This window comes from Geotrypetes seraphini, chromosome 5 (assembly GCF_902459505.1).
Source record: "Geotrypetes seraphini chromosome 5, aGeoSer1.1, whole genome shotgun sequence".
NCBI lineage: Eukaryota > Metazoa > Chordata > Amphibia > Gymnophiona > Dermophiidae > Geotrypetes > Geotrypetes seraphini.
The window spans coordinates 170331484-170351840 of record NC_047088.1 but is presented as its reverse complement, the minus strand read 5'-3'; the positions used below and the strand labels follow the sequence as shown (position 1 = coordinate 170351840).

Below are 20357 nucleotides of genomic sequence, written 5' to 3'. Positions count from 1 at the left end.
ACCTCGCTCTTATGTATGCCTGTCTAATTGAACTGTCAGGGTAACCCCTCACCCATAGCCTGTCCCCTAATTTTCTAGCTTCAAGTTTATACTGAATGATCGAAGAGCAAATCCTGCGAATCCGCAAGAATTGCCCAATAGGCAAGTTGTATTTTAACTTATACGGGTGGAAGCTACTATAGTGTAATATAGCTTATTTTATAAAGGCACATGGGCACTTTTGCTGCTTTTATGGGCATTTGAGATAGGCACCCTATTAAGAAATTACCCTCATTATGCCCATTGAACATCCCCTTCCACACAGAAACCTTATGAGCCGTTAGAAGAATATTCAGTGTGACTCATTAACACTACAGTGCTAGAGGAACCTTCGTGTTACACAAGGGACAGGAATTGTATGTAGTTGTAATGTGCTTCAGTGGACTATACAGAATTTCTGTGTGGCAGCATGCCAAAATATCAGGTGCACTACTGACATGGTGACGTCTGGTCCCAGTATTACATGTTGAGCTGAATGAATCGGATTCCTCAAAGTTCCATTCTCCTGTATCCCCACAGGAACCAATTACTCCGAGAATGATTCTGTGAACATACTCTCAAGTGTTCTTAGCAGCCAATCAGGAAGTCCAGCCCTCTTGAAGAAGCTGCTCTGTTCTTTATATAACTGACCTCTTTTTGTGTAGCAGCAATGGTCTCTATTGTACTAAGCCTCATTTGATTAATATGATTTCTAGGTTAGTGCAGTGAGAAAATGGTACAACAAAGTACAGTATTCTATATTAAAGAAAAAGGGAACGTCTTAAGATGAATGAATTCTAATGAATGTCAGTGTGCTTTTGAGGTGATTCATGGCTGCTGCTGGTTTTTATTTATTTTTTTAATCTTTTCCTTTGTCCTAAAGGTATTATTTCTAATCATTCCATACACGATCATCTTCCCACAACTTCTGTTTTAGTGCATTCTATAGAATTAAAGCTCCAAAATGGGGGTAAAAGCAGTTAGGTGCATAACTGCACTTAGGCACACACTTTAAACTTAAGATGCCATTATAGAATACTATCTTGGCACACATGTTTTTGGCACATAACCTGACCCTTTGTAGAGTTGTCCCCTGAAGTATTTAGAAATGTCTACATGCATAAACTTTCATTTTGAAATAAGAAATATCTTGAACATTTTGGATTGGATTGCTGGTCACCCATGAGTTTCTGCCTGAGCTCAGAAAACTCCTCATTTACAGCGTAAGAGCTCATACTGATGTCCGCTAATATTTTTCCATAAATTCACATTTTTCTTTTTTCAAGGTTAAACAGTCCCCCTGAAAATTTATTCAGTCTAGCCAATTATAGATTGTTTTGTACATTGGACGTATTGGCAACTGTTGTGTCCATAGGGTTATACTTTTTTGGATTGTATTGCTGACATGACTAAAGTGCTACTTGCAGGAGATGTTGTCAACATTAATGCAGGGGAAATGGCTGTCATTTTATTAGTATGATGCAGATTGGAGAAACAGCAGTTCAGCTTTGACTCATCAGTAGCTCGTTGAGCCAGTCCTATTACTGAACGTATGGCTTGCACCTGGATCACATAAAATTTACTCCTTTTTACATATGGGTACATTTTTATAAGTGGCATATATGTTTTATAAAAATGACCTTTATGTACAAGAAGAGACAGTTGGAACTTTGCAGCTATTGCTAGTTTTGAGTTTGGTTTTTTTTTTTATTTATAATTTTGAATACTTTACAATATCCAATAATACAGAAGAAAAAAGGAAAATCACATAAAACAATACATAATCAAATCATACATACAAAGCTCCTTTCAAGCCCACATTAATGGGGAGTTATCTTGCTGTTTTCTAATAAAATAAATTCAAGAAATATAGAGGATAATGATTCTTGGTTCATGTTAATGAACCCGGAGTCATTCCCCAAAACTGGAATACTATTTATATTTATTCTCCTCATATTTCTCAGTAAGGTGAAACAAATCTCATTTCTATTTCTTTTCTCTTGCAATTAAGAATTGTTGTAGTTGTATTGGATCCCAAAAAGAATATTCAATATCTTGTAGTTTAATCATACATTTACAGGGAAATTTCAGGTAAAAGGATGCACTCTATCCTTCAATTTCAAAAATTCTTTCCTCCTCAGCTGTGTGGTTCTGGATACATCCGGAAAAATCCTGACCAAATCCCCACAAAATTTCATTAACCTATTTTTGAAATAAAGTCTCATTATCAACATTTTATCCATCTCGCTCATGCATGTTATTACCAGGGTGGACCGAGTCTGAATCACATCCTGTGTGTCCTCTAGAAATTCAGTCAAATTTACCTCTGGTGTGGTCAGATGGTCCTCCCCCTGGGCAGATTCAAGTTTTTTTGGAGGAATATAATAATAATTATTTATTGGAAAATTCTCTGCATTGGTCATTCCCAGTACTTCTTTAAAGAATTTCCTTAATGAAATCTCAGATGACAATAAATGAGTTACTGGAAAATTTACCAAGCGTAGATTTTTCACTCTATTCATGTTCTCCATAGATTCAATTTTTGAGTGTATTACTGTTGAATCTTTAACAGCTGATACAGAGACAGCTAGCAAATTATTGCATTGATTTTCCACCACATTTAGTTGTTTGTCTAAACAACCTAAATTAGCATCCACATTTTCTAATTTAGAAGAAACTGACTGAGAATAATCTCCCATTTGCTTCATCGTTGTCCTGAGAAACCCTTCAACTCTGGATATACCTAACCATAAGTTTTTTAAGGTAATATCCTGTGTTTCTTCTGTTCGTGTGGTTTCATCCACTCCACCAGAAAATGTTAAAGATTTAGGTATTTCAGCATATACTAATTTACTCAAATGGGTGGATGAAATCACTTGAACATCAGATATGGTGGGGGTTATATTCCCACCATCACTGGGTACCGGATGAAGGGGAGGAGTGCGATTGAGAGGACTTATTGAGGCTCCTGACAAGGAGGAATCTACATCTGGTGGTATCACTGGTGGATTGTCTGAAAGTAGTAATAAATGTCTGTCCATTGGACCCGATACCACTGGTGTAGAACTTTTAGGTTTTATCTTTCTTTTTCCCATATTCTAAACTTATGTAAAAAGTTATAGAAAGAGTTTATATATTACCAACCGGCTTCCAGTTCCCGGGTTCCTCGTGGCTCCTCGTGGCTCCCAAGGGGCCTGGCGTGCCCCTTAGGGAACGCCCCTGCGGCCGCGCGGTGGCTTGATTTTAAAGCTCAAGAGACGGACCCAATGACGTCAGGGGGTCCGTCTCTGCAAGTGCCTGTCAGCCAAAGAAAATGCTCAGCAAACCGCTGCTGCAGGAGGCCAGGAACCGGTGAAAATCCCCTCGGGCAGTACTCCACTCAGTCAGGCAAAGCTCCCGATTCAGCCACGGCGGCGGCTTAATTTTAAAGCTCAAGAGACGGACCCGATGACGTCAGGGGGTCCGTCTCTGCAAGTGCCTGTCAGCCAAAGAAAATGCTCAGCAAACCGCTGCTGCAGGAGGCCAGGAAACGGCAAAAATCCCCTCAGGTAGTACTCCACTCAGTCAGGCAAAGCTCCCGATTCAGCCGCGGCGGCGGCTTGATTTTAAAGCTCAAGAGACGGACCCGATGATGTCAGGGGGTCTGTCTCTGCAAGTGCCTGTCAGCCAAATAAAATGCTCAGCAAACCACTGCTACAGGAGGCCAGGAACCGGCGAAAATCCCCTCGGGCAGTACTCCACTCAGTCAGGCAAAGCTCCCGATTCAGCCGCGGCGGTGGCTTGATTTTAAAGCTCAAGAGACGGACCCAATGACGTCAGGGGGTCCGTCTCTGCAAGTGCCTGTCAGCCAAAGAAAATGCTCAGCAAACCGCTGCTGCAGGAGGCCAGGAACCGGTGAAAATCCCCTCGGGCAGTACTCCACTCAGTCAGGCAAAGCTCCCGATTCAGCCACGGCGGCAGCTTGATTTTAAAGCTCAAGAGACGGACCCGATGACGTCAGGGGGTCCGTCTCTGCAAGTGCCTGTCAGCCAAAGAAAATGCTCAGCAAACCGCTGCTGCAGGAGGCCAGGAAACGGCAAAAATCCCCTCAGGTAGTACTCCACTCAGTCAGGCAAAGCTCCCGATTCAGCCACGGCGGCGGCTTGATTTTAAAGCTCAAGAGACGGACCCGATGATGTCAGGGGGTCTGTCTCTGCAAGTGCCTGTCAGCCAAAGAAAATGCTCAGCAAACCGCTGCTACAGGAGGCCAGGAACCGGCGAAAATCCCCTCGGGCAGTACTCCACTCAGTCAGGCAAAGCTCCCGATTCAGCCGCGGCGGCGGCTTGATTTTAAAGCTCAAGAGACGGACCCGATGACGTCAGGGGGTCCGTCTCTGCAAGTGCCTGTCAGCCAAAGAAAATGCTCAGCAAACCGCTGCTGCAGGAGGCCAGGAACCGGCGAAAATCCCCTCGGGCAGTACTCCACTCAGTCAGGCAAAGCTCCCGATTCAGCCGCGGCGGCGGCTTGATTTTAAAGCTCAAGAGACGGACCCAATGACGTCAGGGATGTTTGAGATGCAAAAACTGAACTTGGAAATTGAAACCCAGGTCTCTCTAGTAGTACTATGACTATGTCAGCTAGTTCATCCCAGCTCCCATTTTTAATAGAGGATGACACTTCTATTTTGTGTATCTTCTGGCCAAACTTTATCATGTAAAAGTGACAATTTGAATCGTTACGTAAAGCCTATGAATATTTTTTTTTTAAATATAATGGAAAACAATCAAATTTTTTCTTAATCCTTTGACATATCTGCCCTACAACAGAAAACTGATTCCCATTCTGAAAGACTAAAACACAATTGACTCGCCAATCTTTTCAGTTAGGCTACAGCAGTGTTTTTCAACCTTTTTTGGGCAAAGGCACACTTGTTTCATGAAAAAAATCACGAGGCACACCACCATTAGAAAATGTTAAAAAATTTAACTCTGTGCCTATATTGACTATATATAAAGTAATTCTCTTGAATAGGAATCAAATAAACACAAAGAAAGTATTTTATAATTACTTTATTATGAAATATTAAGTAAACAGAATAGTGAAAAATTATAAAATACTTTATTCAGTGCGAAACCTGGGCCTGTTTGCCTGAACACAAAGCTGATATTCTGGTTGGAATCGAAGAAAGACACACACGTAGCTCTTCGTCAACAGCCGTTCCCTTCACCGCCCCGTCACCGTCACCGCCATCCCTTTCACCGCCCCGTCACCGCCACTGCCATCCCATTCACCGCCCCGTCACCGTCCCCGCTGCATCCATATAAGCCTTAGTACTGTAATATTTAGCTTATTCCTTTCTTATAAATCAAAGTTTCTGCTGCTGAACTAGAGAAAGAGATGTTCAGCTGGCAGGGCTTTGTTTATAAATTTTTATCAACACAACTAATATACTATTTTATCCTAAAGCAAAAAATAAATAAATAAATAGAATTTTTTTTCTACCTTTGTTGTCTGGTTTCTGCTTTCCACATCTTCTCATTCAATTCCTTCTATCCACTGTGTGTCTTCTCTCTGCGTCTTCCATTTGCTGTTACTGTGCCTCTCCCTTCACCCCCCCCCAATTGGTCTAGCACCCATCTTCTTCCCTCCGCTCCCCCATAGTCTGGCATCTGTCTTCTTCCCACTCTGTCTTCCACATTTCCCTTCGGGGTCTGTTCCTCTCCACCCTCCTTCAATGTCTGTCCTATTCCTTTCCACCACCACCCTTCCCTCCCTCCTTTACCATCTGTTCCTTTCTACAACCCTTCAGCTCCTCTCACGTGGCTTATCTATCTACCTTCCTCCCTCTTATTTTCATGGCACGTTACAATGTAATTTGTGCAAGCCACTGGAGCCTGCGAGCTCGGTCCCTGTCCCATCCCCACAAACCATCTCGCTTCTGTGCTCCTATTTTCTCCATTTCTAATATCTCCCCTATGTATCTGTCATTGCCCCCCCCCCCCCGTGTCCATATACCATCCCCATGGCATGTCCCCTTTATGTCTCTGTCCCTATGCCCCATGCACATAATTTCCCCTCTTTCTGTTACCTTCCTGTGTCCAGATTTCCCTTATCTTCCTCTTCCATACCAGTGTGTCTCTTCTTTTCAACCCCATCTAGCTTTTTTCCCTCTTTCTTCCCCCCCCTGCTTCTAGCATCTGGCTCACCTGCCTGTCCTTCCCTTTCTTTCCTGCTGTGGGTTTTTCTTTCCGTCTTCATCCCCTTGGCCCAGAATCCTTTTCCCTTTCACTCCCTCCTTCCAATTTGAGCCGGGAACACGAGCGATCGCATGGTCCCCGCAGCCACCACTCGCCTGCCCAATTGATCCTACTGTTTAGCCAGCTCTCTCCCTTCGCCTCACCTTAGTTTGTAGGTTTTGTATTTCGGCGACATGCACGCTTTCCCAAAGAGCCGCGCACGCGTGGCTGCTCAGTGTTCAATCTTCTGCTCTGCTGCAACTTCCTGTTTCCGGTTGCGTCAGAGCAGAAGATCGAAACTGAACAGCAGCGGGGACCGGGGGAGTCTCATGGGAGCGCGTGCGGGACCCGGCCTGAGGCCTAATCAGTGTCTGCACCGTACGGCACACCATGCAACATCTCGCAGGTTGAAAAACACTGGGCTACAGAATGTAGTAGTGTTTCCAAAATATATTAGATATATTATTGATCTTGCTTCTAGAGATTAGTTGTAGGCTTGATACCAGTTGGTATTCAAAACAAATTTGAAAACCATGTACTTTGATAAAGATTCAGTCATAATACAGGAGAATAATAGAGGTATCGTTTAATGAATGGTTGCCAATTGTTACTGGCAGATCTATACATTGCCAAGAAGAATGGCATTGTTCATTAATGGAAATCTTGACATGAGTTCAAGTTCCCTTGCTGAAAAACGTTTTAGTTGAGCATCAAGAGTTGAAATTTGTTTTTATGTCAGACTTGGTTGTCAAGTCATATTTATTATTTGTCATTTTGTATTTTTGAAATTAATTTGCATTAATATTTACCATTTTATTTTTCCAAAATAGTTTCTCTGTTTGGTTTTTATAGATCTAACAGTTTTTAATTCTATTTTGTGACTTCAATAGCTGTCACAGATGCAGGAAAGGCTGGACAGAGATTGGCACAAGATTTTTTCAGAGAAGAATACATCCTGAACAATGCTATTGGTATGTATTTTCTAATGGAAAACAAACAAGCTGAAACGTCGGAATCACAGAGTAAAGAAAATAGAGCTAGCTCATTTACAAATGGATGCAGTACGACACATACAAAGAACTTTATTGAAATCACATAGGGCCTCTTTTACGAAGCCGTTTAGCACAGGCCGCTGCGGTAACGGCCCTGAAGCCCATAGAGATTTAAAGGGCCTCAGGGCTATTGCAGCACGGCTTTGTAAAACAGGCCCATAGTCTGATATAATCATGTTTTGGCCACAGTCTGCATCAGGGATATATCCAAAACTGTATGACATTGAAAAAGGACTCATTTTCAAAGCACTGAGACATGCAAAATATCATAGGTTTCTATGGTACTTAGTGTGTCTAAGTGCTTTGAAAATGAGCCCCTATATATAAGAACAATTTAGTTTAAAATTGATAAAATTAGATAGATGACAGATTTGTTATGTAACATTTAAAAAAACATAAATACTGTAGCCATACTGCATTACTCTAATACAGTAGTACCTTGGTTTACGAGCATAATCTGTTCCAGGAGCATGCTCGTAATCCAAAACGCTCGTTTATCAAAGCAAAGTTCCCCATAGGATATAATGGAGACTCAGACGATTCGTTGCTACGGCTGCCAGCGACTGACATAAACATGACAGAACTGGGGCTCTGGGGCACTGGGGCTCTTTCCACAGCCAAACCAACCAACCTTCTTGTTCGTTCGTTTTGTGCTGTGGGTGCCTACCTTCGTGCCGGCTTTCTCCTCCTTCTTGCCACAGTGCTCGTTTAAAGCCGCGGGTTGCGCTTCCCACGTGCTCCCCTGCGGCCAACCCGGAAGCCCTCCTTCTGCCACCCCTGGATGATTGCCTTCTTGCCAGCTCCCTCCTCCTTGCTGTGCTGTTCGCTTGGAGCCGCGGGCGGCAGCTCCTGCATGCCCCCCGCGGCCGACCCAGAAGCCCTCCCTCTGACATCGCAACGTCAGAGGGAACGTCGCCGGGCCAGCCGCAGGAGGCATGCAGGAGCTGCCGCCCACTGCCCCGAGTGAACACCACAGCAAGGAGGAGGGAGCCGGCAAGAAGGCAATCGTTCAGGGGCGGCAGAGGGAACAAACGCATTGCCCTTGAGCGGGCTGCACGGGGCAGCAGGTTGGACACCCTTACTTTGGGACACGCTCGTATAGTGAGTCAAGTTCGGTTTACGAGTTGCAGATTTTACAAAATGTTTTGCTCGTCTTGCAAAACACTCGTAAACCGTGGTACTCGTAAACCGAGGTTTGACTGTACATCTGAAAATTAAATCCATGTTTAAAAACAAATAATACAAAACATTGAATGTGAATAAAACTAATAACCCAATTATGTGCATCACTTTTAAAACCAAAAATCTTCAAATGATATTATGTATGTTAAAATGTGTTTCCTTTGATCTTAAAAATCGTATAATTCATCATGATCAATATCAGTAGTATATAAATTATATATAAAAATAAATACAGTTAATATATATGCATCTTATTTAAAAAATTTCTATACCGTCTAGTTCCTAGGCGGTTTACAGTATATCCACATACATAATACTTTAAAACAACAACATATTGTGTTGTTGTTTCCTGTATTTATAAACTTACTGACGTAGTTACACTGTTCATAGATTCAATGACATAGTAATATGACGTAGTGACATAGTAAATGATGGTAGATAAAGACCTGAATGGTCCATCCAGTCTGCCCATTAGCTACATGAGCAGTACCTTTTAAAAATGCTGATGTGGCTCTCCAAAGAATAGTTAAAATATTTTTCAATTAAGCTGCTGTCATTTTTGTAAGAGCTTCGGGAAGTTTGACAGATTACTACCAGTTGTGATCCTTTGTTTCCTGCAAAGTTTATTAATCTATCATGGTACATGGAACAGACATGATAGCTGTTCTTGGGATCATACATCGTTCTGAATATTCCTCAATGCACTGCTAAATTGCACAGTATTAAAGACCCCTGAGGCAGGCACATGCTGAAACAGCTGTGTTGGGTCGCCGTAATGAAATGATTCCAGTAATGTGGCTCCTGAGACACCCATATTTTCTTTTGGCCATCTCTGATTTTTCTTTTACATAGTAAAATGAAGGTGTGGTGTTCTTTTATGGGGAAGAAACAAAAAACAATGTGGAGAAATGATGTTCCTGAGATGGACTTTATTAATATTAAAATAATAATAAAACTTGGCAAACCACATCAAAACCTCTAGGACACAGTTTGCTGAAAAGCTTTGGACCCATCTCAGGAACATCATTTCTCCACATTGGTTTTTGTTTCTTCTTGGATTTGTCTGTGGAGATCATTGGGTTAATTCTTTTGTTTGCGTTGTTTTTTGGGGCGTAATTTCACTAAATGGGTTAGTTTTGCGTATAATTCTGACGTAGTAAGAGGGGGGTTAGTTTTGCGTATAATTCTGACGTAGTAAGAGGGGGGTTAGTTTTGCGTATAATTCTGACGTATTAAGAGGGGGGGGGCAGTCTGAACTGGATGCCATCTTGCTCTGGCACCTCTCCTCCTTTCCCACCCCTGCTGCGCATGCACCCCTTCCCTTCCCCTGTAGCTTTTTGACTTAAGCTACCAATTTGCTGCATGCATCAGCTTCAGCGCTCTCTCTGATGTCACTTCCAGGACCCGAACCTAGAAAATGACATCAGAGCGCTGAAGCCAATACGGGTAGTAAGTTGGTAGCTGCTTGCGCTGAAGTTAAAAAAAAAAAAAAAAGTACGGGGAGTGTCTCCACCACCCTAGGCGCTGCTCACCCTCGCTATACCACTGCACATATTATGACAAGAGTTAACTTTTTTTTGTTTGGAGGTTTTTTCCTTTTCTTTTTTTGTTTTCTTCACATCTAGTGATTTGTATTTATTTTAAATTTTGTTATTTAATTTTGAGATGTATTAAAGGAATGCAGTATGGCTCATTCAGTTTGTGGGGATGGAAACACATTTCCTCTCTGCTTCCCTGCCCTGCTGTTGCCACAGATGCTGCCACATTAATAATCTTATGCTCAGTTTCCACTAGCCAATGAGATCTGCTTCCTGAACTGCCCCAGTGTTGTCTCAGCAACAAAGAAGTTGGTGGGCTTTGTTTTAGCTGCTGACTTAAGCACTTCTTGCACATGCTTGGTTCGTGCATGGAGGTAAGGAGGCTAAGGCAACATGGGGCAATTTTGGCAGCAGATCTCATCAGCTGGCAGGAATTAAGCATCACCACTAGCCATTCAACAGGTACTTCAGTTGTGGAGAGGTCCTTAGCCAAAAGAGGAAGGGTCCAGGGTCCAGGCCTCCCAGAGCTATGCCACTGATATGGCTACATTATGTCTTTTAGATATAAGTATGTCATCCATCTAATTTTATCATAATGTTTATTTATAGTGATTTTTGTCTGTTTCCAATGTCATACAGATATTCAGGTGATGACCAAAATGTGGTTGCCTCAGGTTATCAGGATTCAGTAAAGTCGTTGTTTGTATGCCACACTATGTCTGATTTCTGTTGATCCAACTCCATTTTCTTGACCTTTGGTAACTACAGGTGATTGTCTCTCTTTCAGTTGCTTAAAGCAGTGGTTCCCAACCCTGTCCTGGAGGAACACCAGGCCAATTGGGTTTTCAGGCTAGCCCTAATGAATATGCATGAAGCAAATTTGCATGCCTATCACTTCCATCATATGCAAATCTCTCTCATGCATATTCATTAGGGCTAGCCTGAAAACCCGATTGGCCTGGTGTTCCTCCAGGTCAGGGTTGGGAATCACTGGCTTAAAGCAACAGAGAAATTAAAAAAAACCCACAAAAAAACCCTCAAACAGTGGGATTGAGCAAAATATCTTAATTTTAAAAAATTTAATGCAAACCATGATTCTCAAACATATGCCAATCTATGTTGTGGATATTTTTTGTAGTAATCATGAAGATCTGATTACAGTTGAGAAACATTGATTTTGATGTCCAGTCCCCTACTCTCTCAAGATTTTTCTTTAGATCTTTGCAGTTTGTGCAGTTCAAATGGTGTTGAATAACTTGTCACCCCTATCTCCAGACCTTTTATGAATATGTTAAACAGTATAAGTACTTGTACAGAGTCATAGGGTACCCACTATCCATGTGAATAAGTGGCCATTTAATCTTCTATTTCTCATCTTTTAGCCAGTTTGCATTCATAAAAAGAATATATTTTTTAAAATTTGTTCAGTGTTGGGTAACTGAATTTCCTGAAGAAAGCTCAATTTATAGCTCAAGCGTATTATAATTTCTTTGGATTATTCTTTTATTGTAGAGCTCTTGCTTTTTGGGAAGAAGCGGCGAGTTGGTTTTATATGTATTTTATGCTTGTTTTCTTTGATAGAGAGGATTTTTTTAAGGGTTCATACTACAAAGGGTTCATACCACAAAACTTCCTTTTTATATTAATAGCATCAAAACATATTTCAGTTTGCAATAAGTATCCCTGTGTTGAAATGAGAAGACTAAAGTTGACTATTATCAGACCAAATTATCCTGGAACTTAGGGAAGTTTAATCCGTTCAGGAGTGGAAAAAATTCAATTTACTTATTGCCTGAGTGAATAAATTGCTGGCACCTAACTATTGTGGACCCTGCCAGGCTGTAATGAGGAAAGCATGCTTGCATTAGACTGCCAATGAAGGGGGAGAAAAGAATGGAATGTGCTAATGTAGTCTGGCATTTGGTCCCTTGTTGCAAAAGGCATACTAGTGTAGGGTTGCTAGAGGAAAATGCTCTAGTACTATTGCTGTCGGGTTACAAGAAGAAGAGATGTTGGCGTTGGTGCCATCATAGTCCAGTGTGATGTGCCGGACATGTTGATATGGTAAATGAAGATGGCTTTGGTGGCGAAAGACTTGGTGAAGAAAGGTGAATAAGAGGCTGGAGGGAGAGAGAAACTGGATGAGTAAAGGAAGAAGAGGCTAGGGAGGCAAGGAAGAAAACACAGTAGGATATGAAATGGTGTAAAAGAAAAAACTTTCCAAACAATCTGCAAAGGGTCCCAAAATTAACTAAAGGAAAAACGCCACAATTAGAGGAATAGAGCAAAACACTTTGATAGTGTGGCTGGTGTCTAAATATTGCATCTGAAATAAAACTGTGATGCTGGTTTTCAAAGCACTGTCAGGTATGTTATCTCCAATACTGAATTCTACACTTACACATCCATCAACCTACTCAGCCACTACTGTCCTCAAGAGCTAAGCTCCTCAACATACCCTCTATTGGAGCAATCCACAATAAAGTACACAGGAGTTTCATCGTCTACATTAAAGTACCCCAGTGGTGGAAACAACTTCCAGAACAAATACATTGATAACTGACCTCAAGACATTCAAAACCTCATTAAAGATGCTTATCCCACCCATTAACATGTCTGGATATCCCAAACAGAAGTGATTGAACAGAATCAAGAGTAAGTCTAAAAGTTTGAGCCAATTGTCTCCCAGCTTCCAATTAACCAACGCTGTGCATTCAAGGCCCTGGTAATAGTGCATAAAAGAATTTACGCCACCACCCCTATCTATATAAAATCCAAGCGAACCCTGTACACCCACAACCGCCCCCTCCGTTCAGAAATGGAGAAATGCCTATGCATCCCCTCAGGAAAGTCCCTCCTGTCAGAAACTGCCTGCAAACGCTCCTACAGCCACTTCATCCCCCAACTCTGGAATCAACTCCCCCCACAAATCAGATTACAGAACTCATTGATGACCTTCCTGAAAGTGGTAAGACCTTACTCTTCAACTAAAATTCACCCACAGTCTACGCCTCACCCCCATTAAACCCCCTCTCCCCTCTCTTCTCCATTCTAAACTTCTACTTAAATTGCTGTAAAGTCCTTATATTTAAAATTACTGTATAGTCTTTGTATTGTCCAAATGTACTCCACTATGAATGTTTACTTGTAGGCCGTTCTGAGCTACTGGGAGGACGGAATAAAAATCTAAATAAATAAATAAATAAATAATTTGTAGCCCTTTACAGCACACCTTGCACTGTATCTTCTACCCCTGTCAACAATGTTGTGATGTGTCTTAAATTATATGTGCAGCGGGGAAGTGATGTCATCCTAGCGAATGGCTGCCTGATTTAAGAGCTCCGGAGGGGCTGAAGAGGAAAAGAGTTTTTTGGCTTCCGATGCGGTTCTGTTTTCGGCGCCGAGCTTGCTATTCGGTTGCCGGGGAGATGGTGACACGAAAGAAACTCGATAAGTTTAAATAAATTATATGTGAAGAACTGTAATCCTGAATAGTATACTGTACATGCAGATTTGTAATCCTGTAATATATGTTGTATTACATCTCAAATTATGTATGTAAAGCTGTAATCCACCTAGAAACTGACTGATAGTGCAGAATATAAATCCTTCAAAAAAATAAATATTTGTCCACCTTTAGTTTTCTTTGATTTATTGTAGAATTCTTGGATTCTCTTCAGATGTACAGATGCATCTGGTTTTATGGTTGCACAGCACAAGTTGTTACATTGATCTCTGTTGCATTTTAGATATAAATAAGTTTAGAAAAACTTTGATGTGCTCATATAACCTGCAGTAGAAGCATAGGTGAAGCTCCTACATTTGTGGGCAAAACAGTATATATGGAGCAAGTCTGTGTCAAAAGCTATATTAAAGCAATTAAAATGCAGGGGGCATTGGGAAAAGAGTAAGCACTTTGGATCATCTTCGAAAGAGGAAATAGTAAACTAAACTAAAACTTAACTTTATATACCGGGTCTTCAACCAGAGGAAGCTCGACGCTGTTAACAATAAGTTAAAAAAATAAGCTAAAATACAAGAGGATTAATTTTCAAAATGTTTAGCAGAGCAAGACAGGGATCAGATCTGTGATACTGGTGGGAGTGAAGTGAAAGGTGATAGTACTTGGATACTCTAATTCACATCTGGTAGATTCAGAATATTCCATCTGTAAATCGTAGAAAGAAGTAAAAAAGATAGATGCCTTGCAAGGGGCTATGCTCAGACGTATGTCAGAATCTGCCAGAGAAGGGTCCACACTAGTTCTAGTACATGGTGTGTCTAATATCTGGGTGTGTGTCCATTTGCAAAGCTAGGGCAGAGTCCAGTCACACCAAACTTAAAGTAAAATGGAGAAGTAACTGAAAGAGAAGAGCTGGTAGGGTAAAAGGAGATAAGGAAGTCAAGACTGTGGGCTAAACTTTAAAGGGGCTATAAAAAGAGCAATGGAAGCTTAAACAAGGAAAATAGAAGCAAGAGGAAAAGAACACCAGAAAGGTTCTCTAAAGAAGAGCCTGCAAAAATAAAGGCAAAAGGGTAGAGTTCACAAAATATAGAACATAAGAATAGCCTTACTGGATCAGACCAATGGTCCATCAAGCCCAGTAGCTCGTTCTTATGGTGGCCAATCCAGGTCACTAGTACCTGGCCAAAACATTTCATGCTACCAATCCAGGGCAAGCAGAAGCTTTCCCCATGTCTTAATAACAGACTATGGACTTTTCCTTTAGGAATTTGTCCAAACCTTTCTTAAAACCAACTACGTTATCCACTTTTACCACAACTTCTGGCAACGCTTTCCAGAGCTTAACTATTTTTGAGTGAAAAAATATTTCCTCCTACTGGTTCTAAAAGTATTTCCCTGCAGTTACATTGCGTGTTCCCTAGTCTTTCTAATTTTTGATGGAGTGAAAAATCTATCATAAGAACATGGAAAAGTACAAGGATAAAGATGAAAGAGAAATCAGAGTGGCAAAATAACATGCTGAATCAAAATATGGCTAAAGATCTAAATGAAGTGACAAAAACTGAGGAGAGGAGGAAGGCCAGAGGTGGAATTAAAAAAAAAGTCAGATTCCGATGAGCATTGTGTGGAGAGTAACAAAATAAAAAACAGACATGCTGAACAAGTAATATCTGTTGTGTTTCTAGAAAAAAATTGTGATTGACAAAGATGCACATGGGAATGGAGTAGATAATCACACCCATTCATAGAAGAAGGTATTCTTGAACAACTGGAAAAACTAATTGGGAAAATCCATGGAGGATTGGATAAAGTACATCCTAGGATACTGAGATTGCTCTGAGAGTTTCGGGAGGGAGGGGGGTTCTCTAAAGGCTATGTTTAACATTTCTTTGGAGATGGGGGAATTTTCACAGGATTGAGAGAGCTGATATTGTCCCTTTTCACAAAAGTGGCAAACAAAGAAGAGGAGGGAAATCTCAGCCTGATAAGCCTTGCCTTGGTGGTAGAAAAAGTAATGGAGACACTGCTTAAGGAAGAGTGAACTTTCTAGAATTTGAGTGTTCTGAGGCAATGTGATTTTAACAAAGGAAGATCATGCCAAAATATGTTCTGCAATGTTTTTAGATTTTCTGCAGTGTTCCAAGGTGTTCTCCATTTCTTCTGTAAGTTGCCTTGAACCTTTGTAGGCATAGCGCAATGCACAAATACCAAATTAGATGATTTCTTCCACTGGCTGAGCAGAAAACTAGAATGAGGGCATCATGCACTGGATGTGATCTAGTTGGTTTCCAGGAAAGCCTTGATACTTTTCCTCATAGGAGGCTTATGAATATACCGATCGGCCTAGGAATAGGTCTCAAGGTGATTAGAAATTGCCTAATTAACAGGTAAGAGGGTAGTGGCAAATTGAATTCACTCAAAATAAAAAAAGAGTGAGTGCAGTTCTTCAGGTATCTGTCCTGGGATCAATTCTGTTTACTATGGGGCTCATAATCGAAAGAGAAATACGTCCAAAAACCGGCCTAAGTCAGCACTTGGACGAACATTTCTCAAAAAACGTCCAAGTGCTAATACTAAAAACGGGTTTTGGATGTATTTCTAAATGATCTAGGCCTTCATAGTGCCACTGAACAACCAAAGCTAAACGGGGCGTTTTGGGAGGAGTGTCGAGGGCGGGAGTTGGGCGGGACGTGTGCCGTCTTAGACTTAGTCATACAGCATGTATAACCGAAAGTTATACAGCCCACGATCGACGGAACTTGTGACTTAGTCACAAAAACCCACCTAAACCCACCAGATAAGCACTGAAAACACATAACACAGACCCCCACACACTACCCCAGTGATCACCGACCCCCCCCCCACCACCCCCATAAAATTATTAATCACATCTTTAAAATTCCGCCTCCAGACCATCATCACCTGGCCGCCTGGCATAGGAAAGCCTAGTCATCCAGCACAGAGGCAGCTTAAGTCGTCTTGGGGGTGGGTTAGGGACTCATAGAAAGGAGGACCCATGTCCCTAAGCCCCTATAATCACTGCATTGATACCTAAACATGTGCACTTCCCTATACACCCCCAAAACCCTTTTGTACTGGCATATAAGTGGCTCCTGCAGCCATAAGGGCTATTGAGTAGTAGATAAGTGGGTCTAGGGGTTCTGGAGGTGGTTTGGGGAGGCTCACCGTAACCTATAAGGGAGCTGTAGGGAGGAGAAGACATGGCACCCTTTTTTTGAAAAGTTGGACGAATGCTAGGAAGTTCTTCTTTACCCAACGTGTAGTGGACACCTGGAATTCGTTTCCAGAGGACGTAATAGGGCAGAGTACTGTACTGGGGTTCAAGAAAGGATAGGACAATTTCCTGCTGGAAAAGGGGATAGAGGGGTATAGATAGAGGATTACTGCACAGGTCCTGTACCTGTTGGGCTGCCACTTGAGCGGACTGCTGGGCACGATGGACCTCAGGTCTGACCCAGCAGAGGCATTGCTTATGTTCTTATGTTATGCTTATGTGGTATAAAGATGGATGATTTAGCGGCTTGGACGATCAGATCGGCAGGACGTATAATTAGACGATTTTTGAAATGGAAAAAAAGTTGGACGTATTTTTCAAAAATGTGTCTTAAGCTGTTTTTTATTTTGGACGACTTGCGAGATGGACGTAAACTGACTTAGACGTCCCTTTCGATTATGCCCCTGTAAGTGTCTTTTGTGAGCAATATTGCTGAAGAGTTGGAAGGAAGAGTTTACATTTTTGTAAATGATCAGAGTAGATATCCCAGAGAGAGCTGATATAAGAAGTGATTTACAAAAATATAGAATGCTTGTAGGTAAGCTTTAATGTGAAGAAATGCAGAGTGATTAAGTTTTCGCTGCAGAAATTCAAAGGAGATGTATAAGATGAGAGGAAAGAGCAGCTGAACGCAGACCAGGAGAGGGACCTGGGGCGATAGTATCTGAGGGTCTCAAAATGGTGAAACAACTATGTTACATGGTGATGACCAAAGCCAAAATAATGCTAGACTTCATAGAAAGAGGCATTACCAGCAGAAGAGAGAAGGTGATAATGCGCCAGTACGTGTAATTAGTGAGGCCCTGCTTGGAAAACAGTGTTCCGTTTTGGAGGCCATATCTCTCACTGAGCAAACAGAATTGAAGCAGTTCAGAAGAAAGTGACCAAAATGGTATGAGGTCTACGCCAGAAGACTTTTGGGAAAATTCTCATATTTGTCTCTAACCTCTTACAACAGCCATTCTTTTAACTCTGAAAATCATCTTAAACCATTTTCCATTTATGCACCAAGGGATCCTGTGCATCCCTCCAGACATTGGTAATGGTCATCTTAGCTGTTAATAATTTACTAATTCATTCAATTTTCTATATCGTTCTCCCAGGAGAGCTCAGAACAGTTTATATGAATGTATTTAGGCAAGCATTTTTCCCTGTCCCGGAGGGCTCACAATCTATCTAATGTACCTGGGGCAATGGGGGAATTAAGTGACTTGCCCAGGTTTACAAGGAGCAGCGTGGGTTTGAACCCATAACCTCAGGGTGCTGTGGCTATAGCTTTAACCACTGCGCCACACACTTAATATTTTAGATCCTTGGCCTTGCTCCTCAAAAAACCCCTCTGGGACAGATCCTAACAGAGTTGAGGGGAATTATGCCATTGGTTAATCGTCGACCCCTGAATCTATCCCCAAACTGCTTTCAAAATTTTTTGCTCCTCTCACAATTCCACCATAGATGTTCCAGAGCTTCCAGTGCCCCCACACCCCCTCCAACAGCAGCCACCATGGTTGCCAGATCTTGTCACATGTGCATCCAGTATGATCTAAATACCAGATTGTATTGCATTTTGTTTATAGTTACAAGGGGTGTTCAATAATCTACCTGAGAATGAAAGAAAGTACCAAGCGAGTTGAAACAAGTCTGTGCATGGTGACCCTGATGGTCTTTCAGAGCTTTAAGTACTACTTATTGATAGTGAAGAATTAAGTTGGGCAGCCCGAAAACTCACTGCAAAGGGAATAGCTTAAGTTGTTTAAGGCATCTCTAGGTTTCCTACCCAAATAAAGGAACTTAGCATTTTATCGAGTGCCACAAAGTAACTTTGCAGTATTGTAAAAGGGAGCTGGGCAAATTAAAATAAAAGTTGTAGAAGAATCTTCTTTACAAATGCCACTCTATGCATCATGTTGGTATTAAGTGATGCCATCCATCAAACAGCTTATGAATCTGAACTATCCTTGTAGTGTATTTAAATTATCTGAAATACAAATACCTAAATATTGGAATCTAGTGTGGGCAATTTTGAAGGGAAAGTTATGAGGAATATCTGCCTTGCTCATATCTACCTCTGTTTTATCTTTATTTTACAGCACTAAAATTTTGCAAAGTTATCCGTTTCCCCCAATAAAGCAGGGAGAGAATATTTTGTGACTTCAACAAAAAGCAGAGATTTGTCTGCATAAAATAATACATTATGTAGTTCATCATGAGTCCAAATAGGTTGAATGTTCCTTTCTAATTTACAAGCTCACTGTTCAATAGGATATCTGCCAGTGAATCTTCTCCGCAGTATCCCCCACCCTCTGGCATGCACTTCCTAAAAGACTTTACTTAACACATGACTATCTCTACTGCAGGAAGCAGGTGAAAGCTTAACTCTTCACTTTGGCCTTTAATGGAAGAAGTAACTAACTTACCAGAGAAATCTGTTAATCATGGAGGCGGAGGGTGTAGGAGAGCAGTTCTGAGTTACCATGAATTCTGAGGGTGGGTGATTATTGTGGGAATCGAAATTCAGATGTAAGACTTAAATTAAGGGGTTTTCCAGCCCTGATATGGAGGGAGGAGATTATTAGACAATATGGTTTAAGCCTGTTACATTAACGGGTGCTAGAATATTTGTCTTTCTGTCTGTCTCCCGCCTGCTGTCTATCTTTCGTTCTGTCTGTCTGTCTTCCGCCCACTGTCTCTTTCTTTCTTTCTTTCTGTCTCTCTCCTTCCCGCTGTCTATCTTTCTCTTTCTGTCTGTTTCCCTCCCGCTGTCTATCTTTCTCTTTCTGTCTGTTTCCCTCCCGCTGTCTATCTTTCTCTTTCTGTCTGTTTCCCTCCCGCTGTCTATCTTTCTCTTTCTGTCTGTTTCCCTCCCGCTGTCTATCTTTATTTCTTTCTTTCTTTCTGTCTGTCTCTCTCCCTCCCGCTGTCTATCTTTCTGTCTGTCTCTCCCTCCCGCTATCTATCTTTCTTTCTGTCTGTCTGTCTGTCTCTCTCCCTCCTGCTGTCTATCTTTCTTTCTTTCTGTCTGTCTCTCTCCCTCCCGCTGTCTATCTTTCTATCTTTCTGTCTCTCTCCCTCCCGCTGTCTATCTTTCTTTCTTTCTGTCTGTCTGTCTCTCTCCCTCCCGCTGTCTATCTTTCTTTCTGTCTGTCTGTCTCTCTCCCTCCCGCTGTCTATCTTTCTTTCTGTCTGTCTGTCTCTCTCTCCCTCCCGCTGTCTATCTTTCTTTCTGTCTGTCTGTCTGTCTCTCTCCCTCCCGCTGTCTATCTATCTTTCTGTCTGTCTGTCTGTCTCTCTCTCCCTCCCGCTGTCTATCTATCTTTCTGTCTGTCTGTCTCTCTCCCTCCCGCTGTCTATCTTTCTTTCTGTCTGTCTGTCTCTCTCTTTCCCGCTGTCTTTCTTTCTGTCTGTCTGTCTCTCTCCCTCCCGCTGTCTATCTTTCTGTCTGTCTGTCTCTCTCCCTCCCGCTGTCTATCTTTCTGTCTGTCTGTCTGTCTCTCTCCCTCCCGCTGTCTATCTTTCTGTCTGTCTGTCTGTCTCCCTCCCGCTGTCTATCTTTCTGTCTGTCTCCCTCCCGCTGTCTATCTTTCTGTCTG

General features: G+C 41.8%; 1 protein-coding gene across 3 annotated transcripts in view; it reads left to right on the top strand.

Moving 5' to 3' along the window:
• Positions 1 to 20357, top strand: part of HIBCH (3-hydroxyisobutyryl-CoA hydrolase) — a 201039-nt gene that overhangs the window by 43694 nt on the left and 136988 nt on the right. For all 3 annotated transcript variants that reach the window (XM_033946048.1, XM_033946047.1, XM_033946046.1), the window contains one exon: positions 7125 to 7205. In XM_033946048.1, the coding sequence (XP_033801939.1) occupies positions 7125 to 7205 (81 nt within the window). The remainder of the gene's footprint in view (positions 1 to 7124; positions 7206 to 20357) is intronic.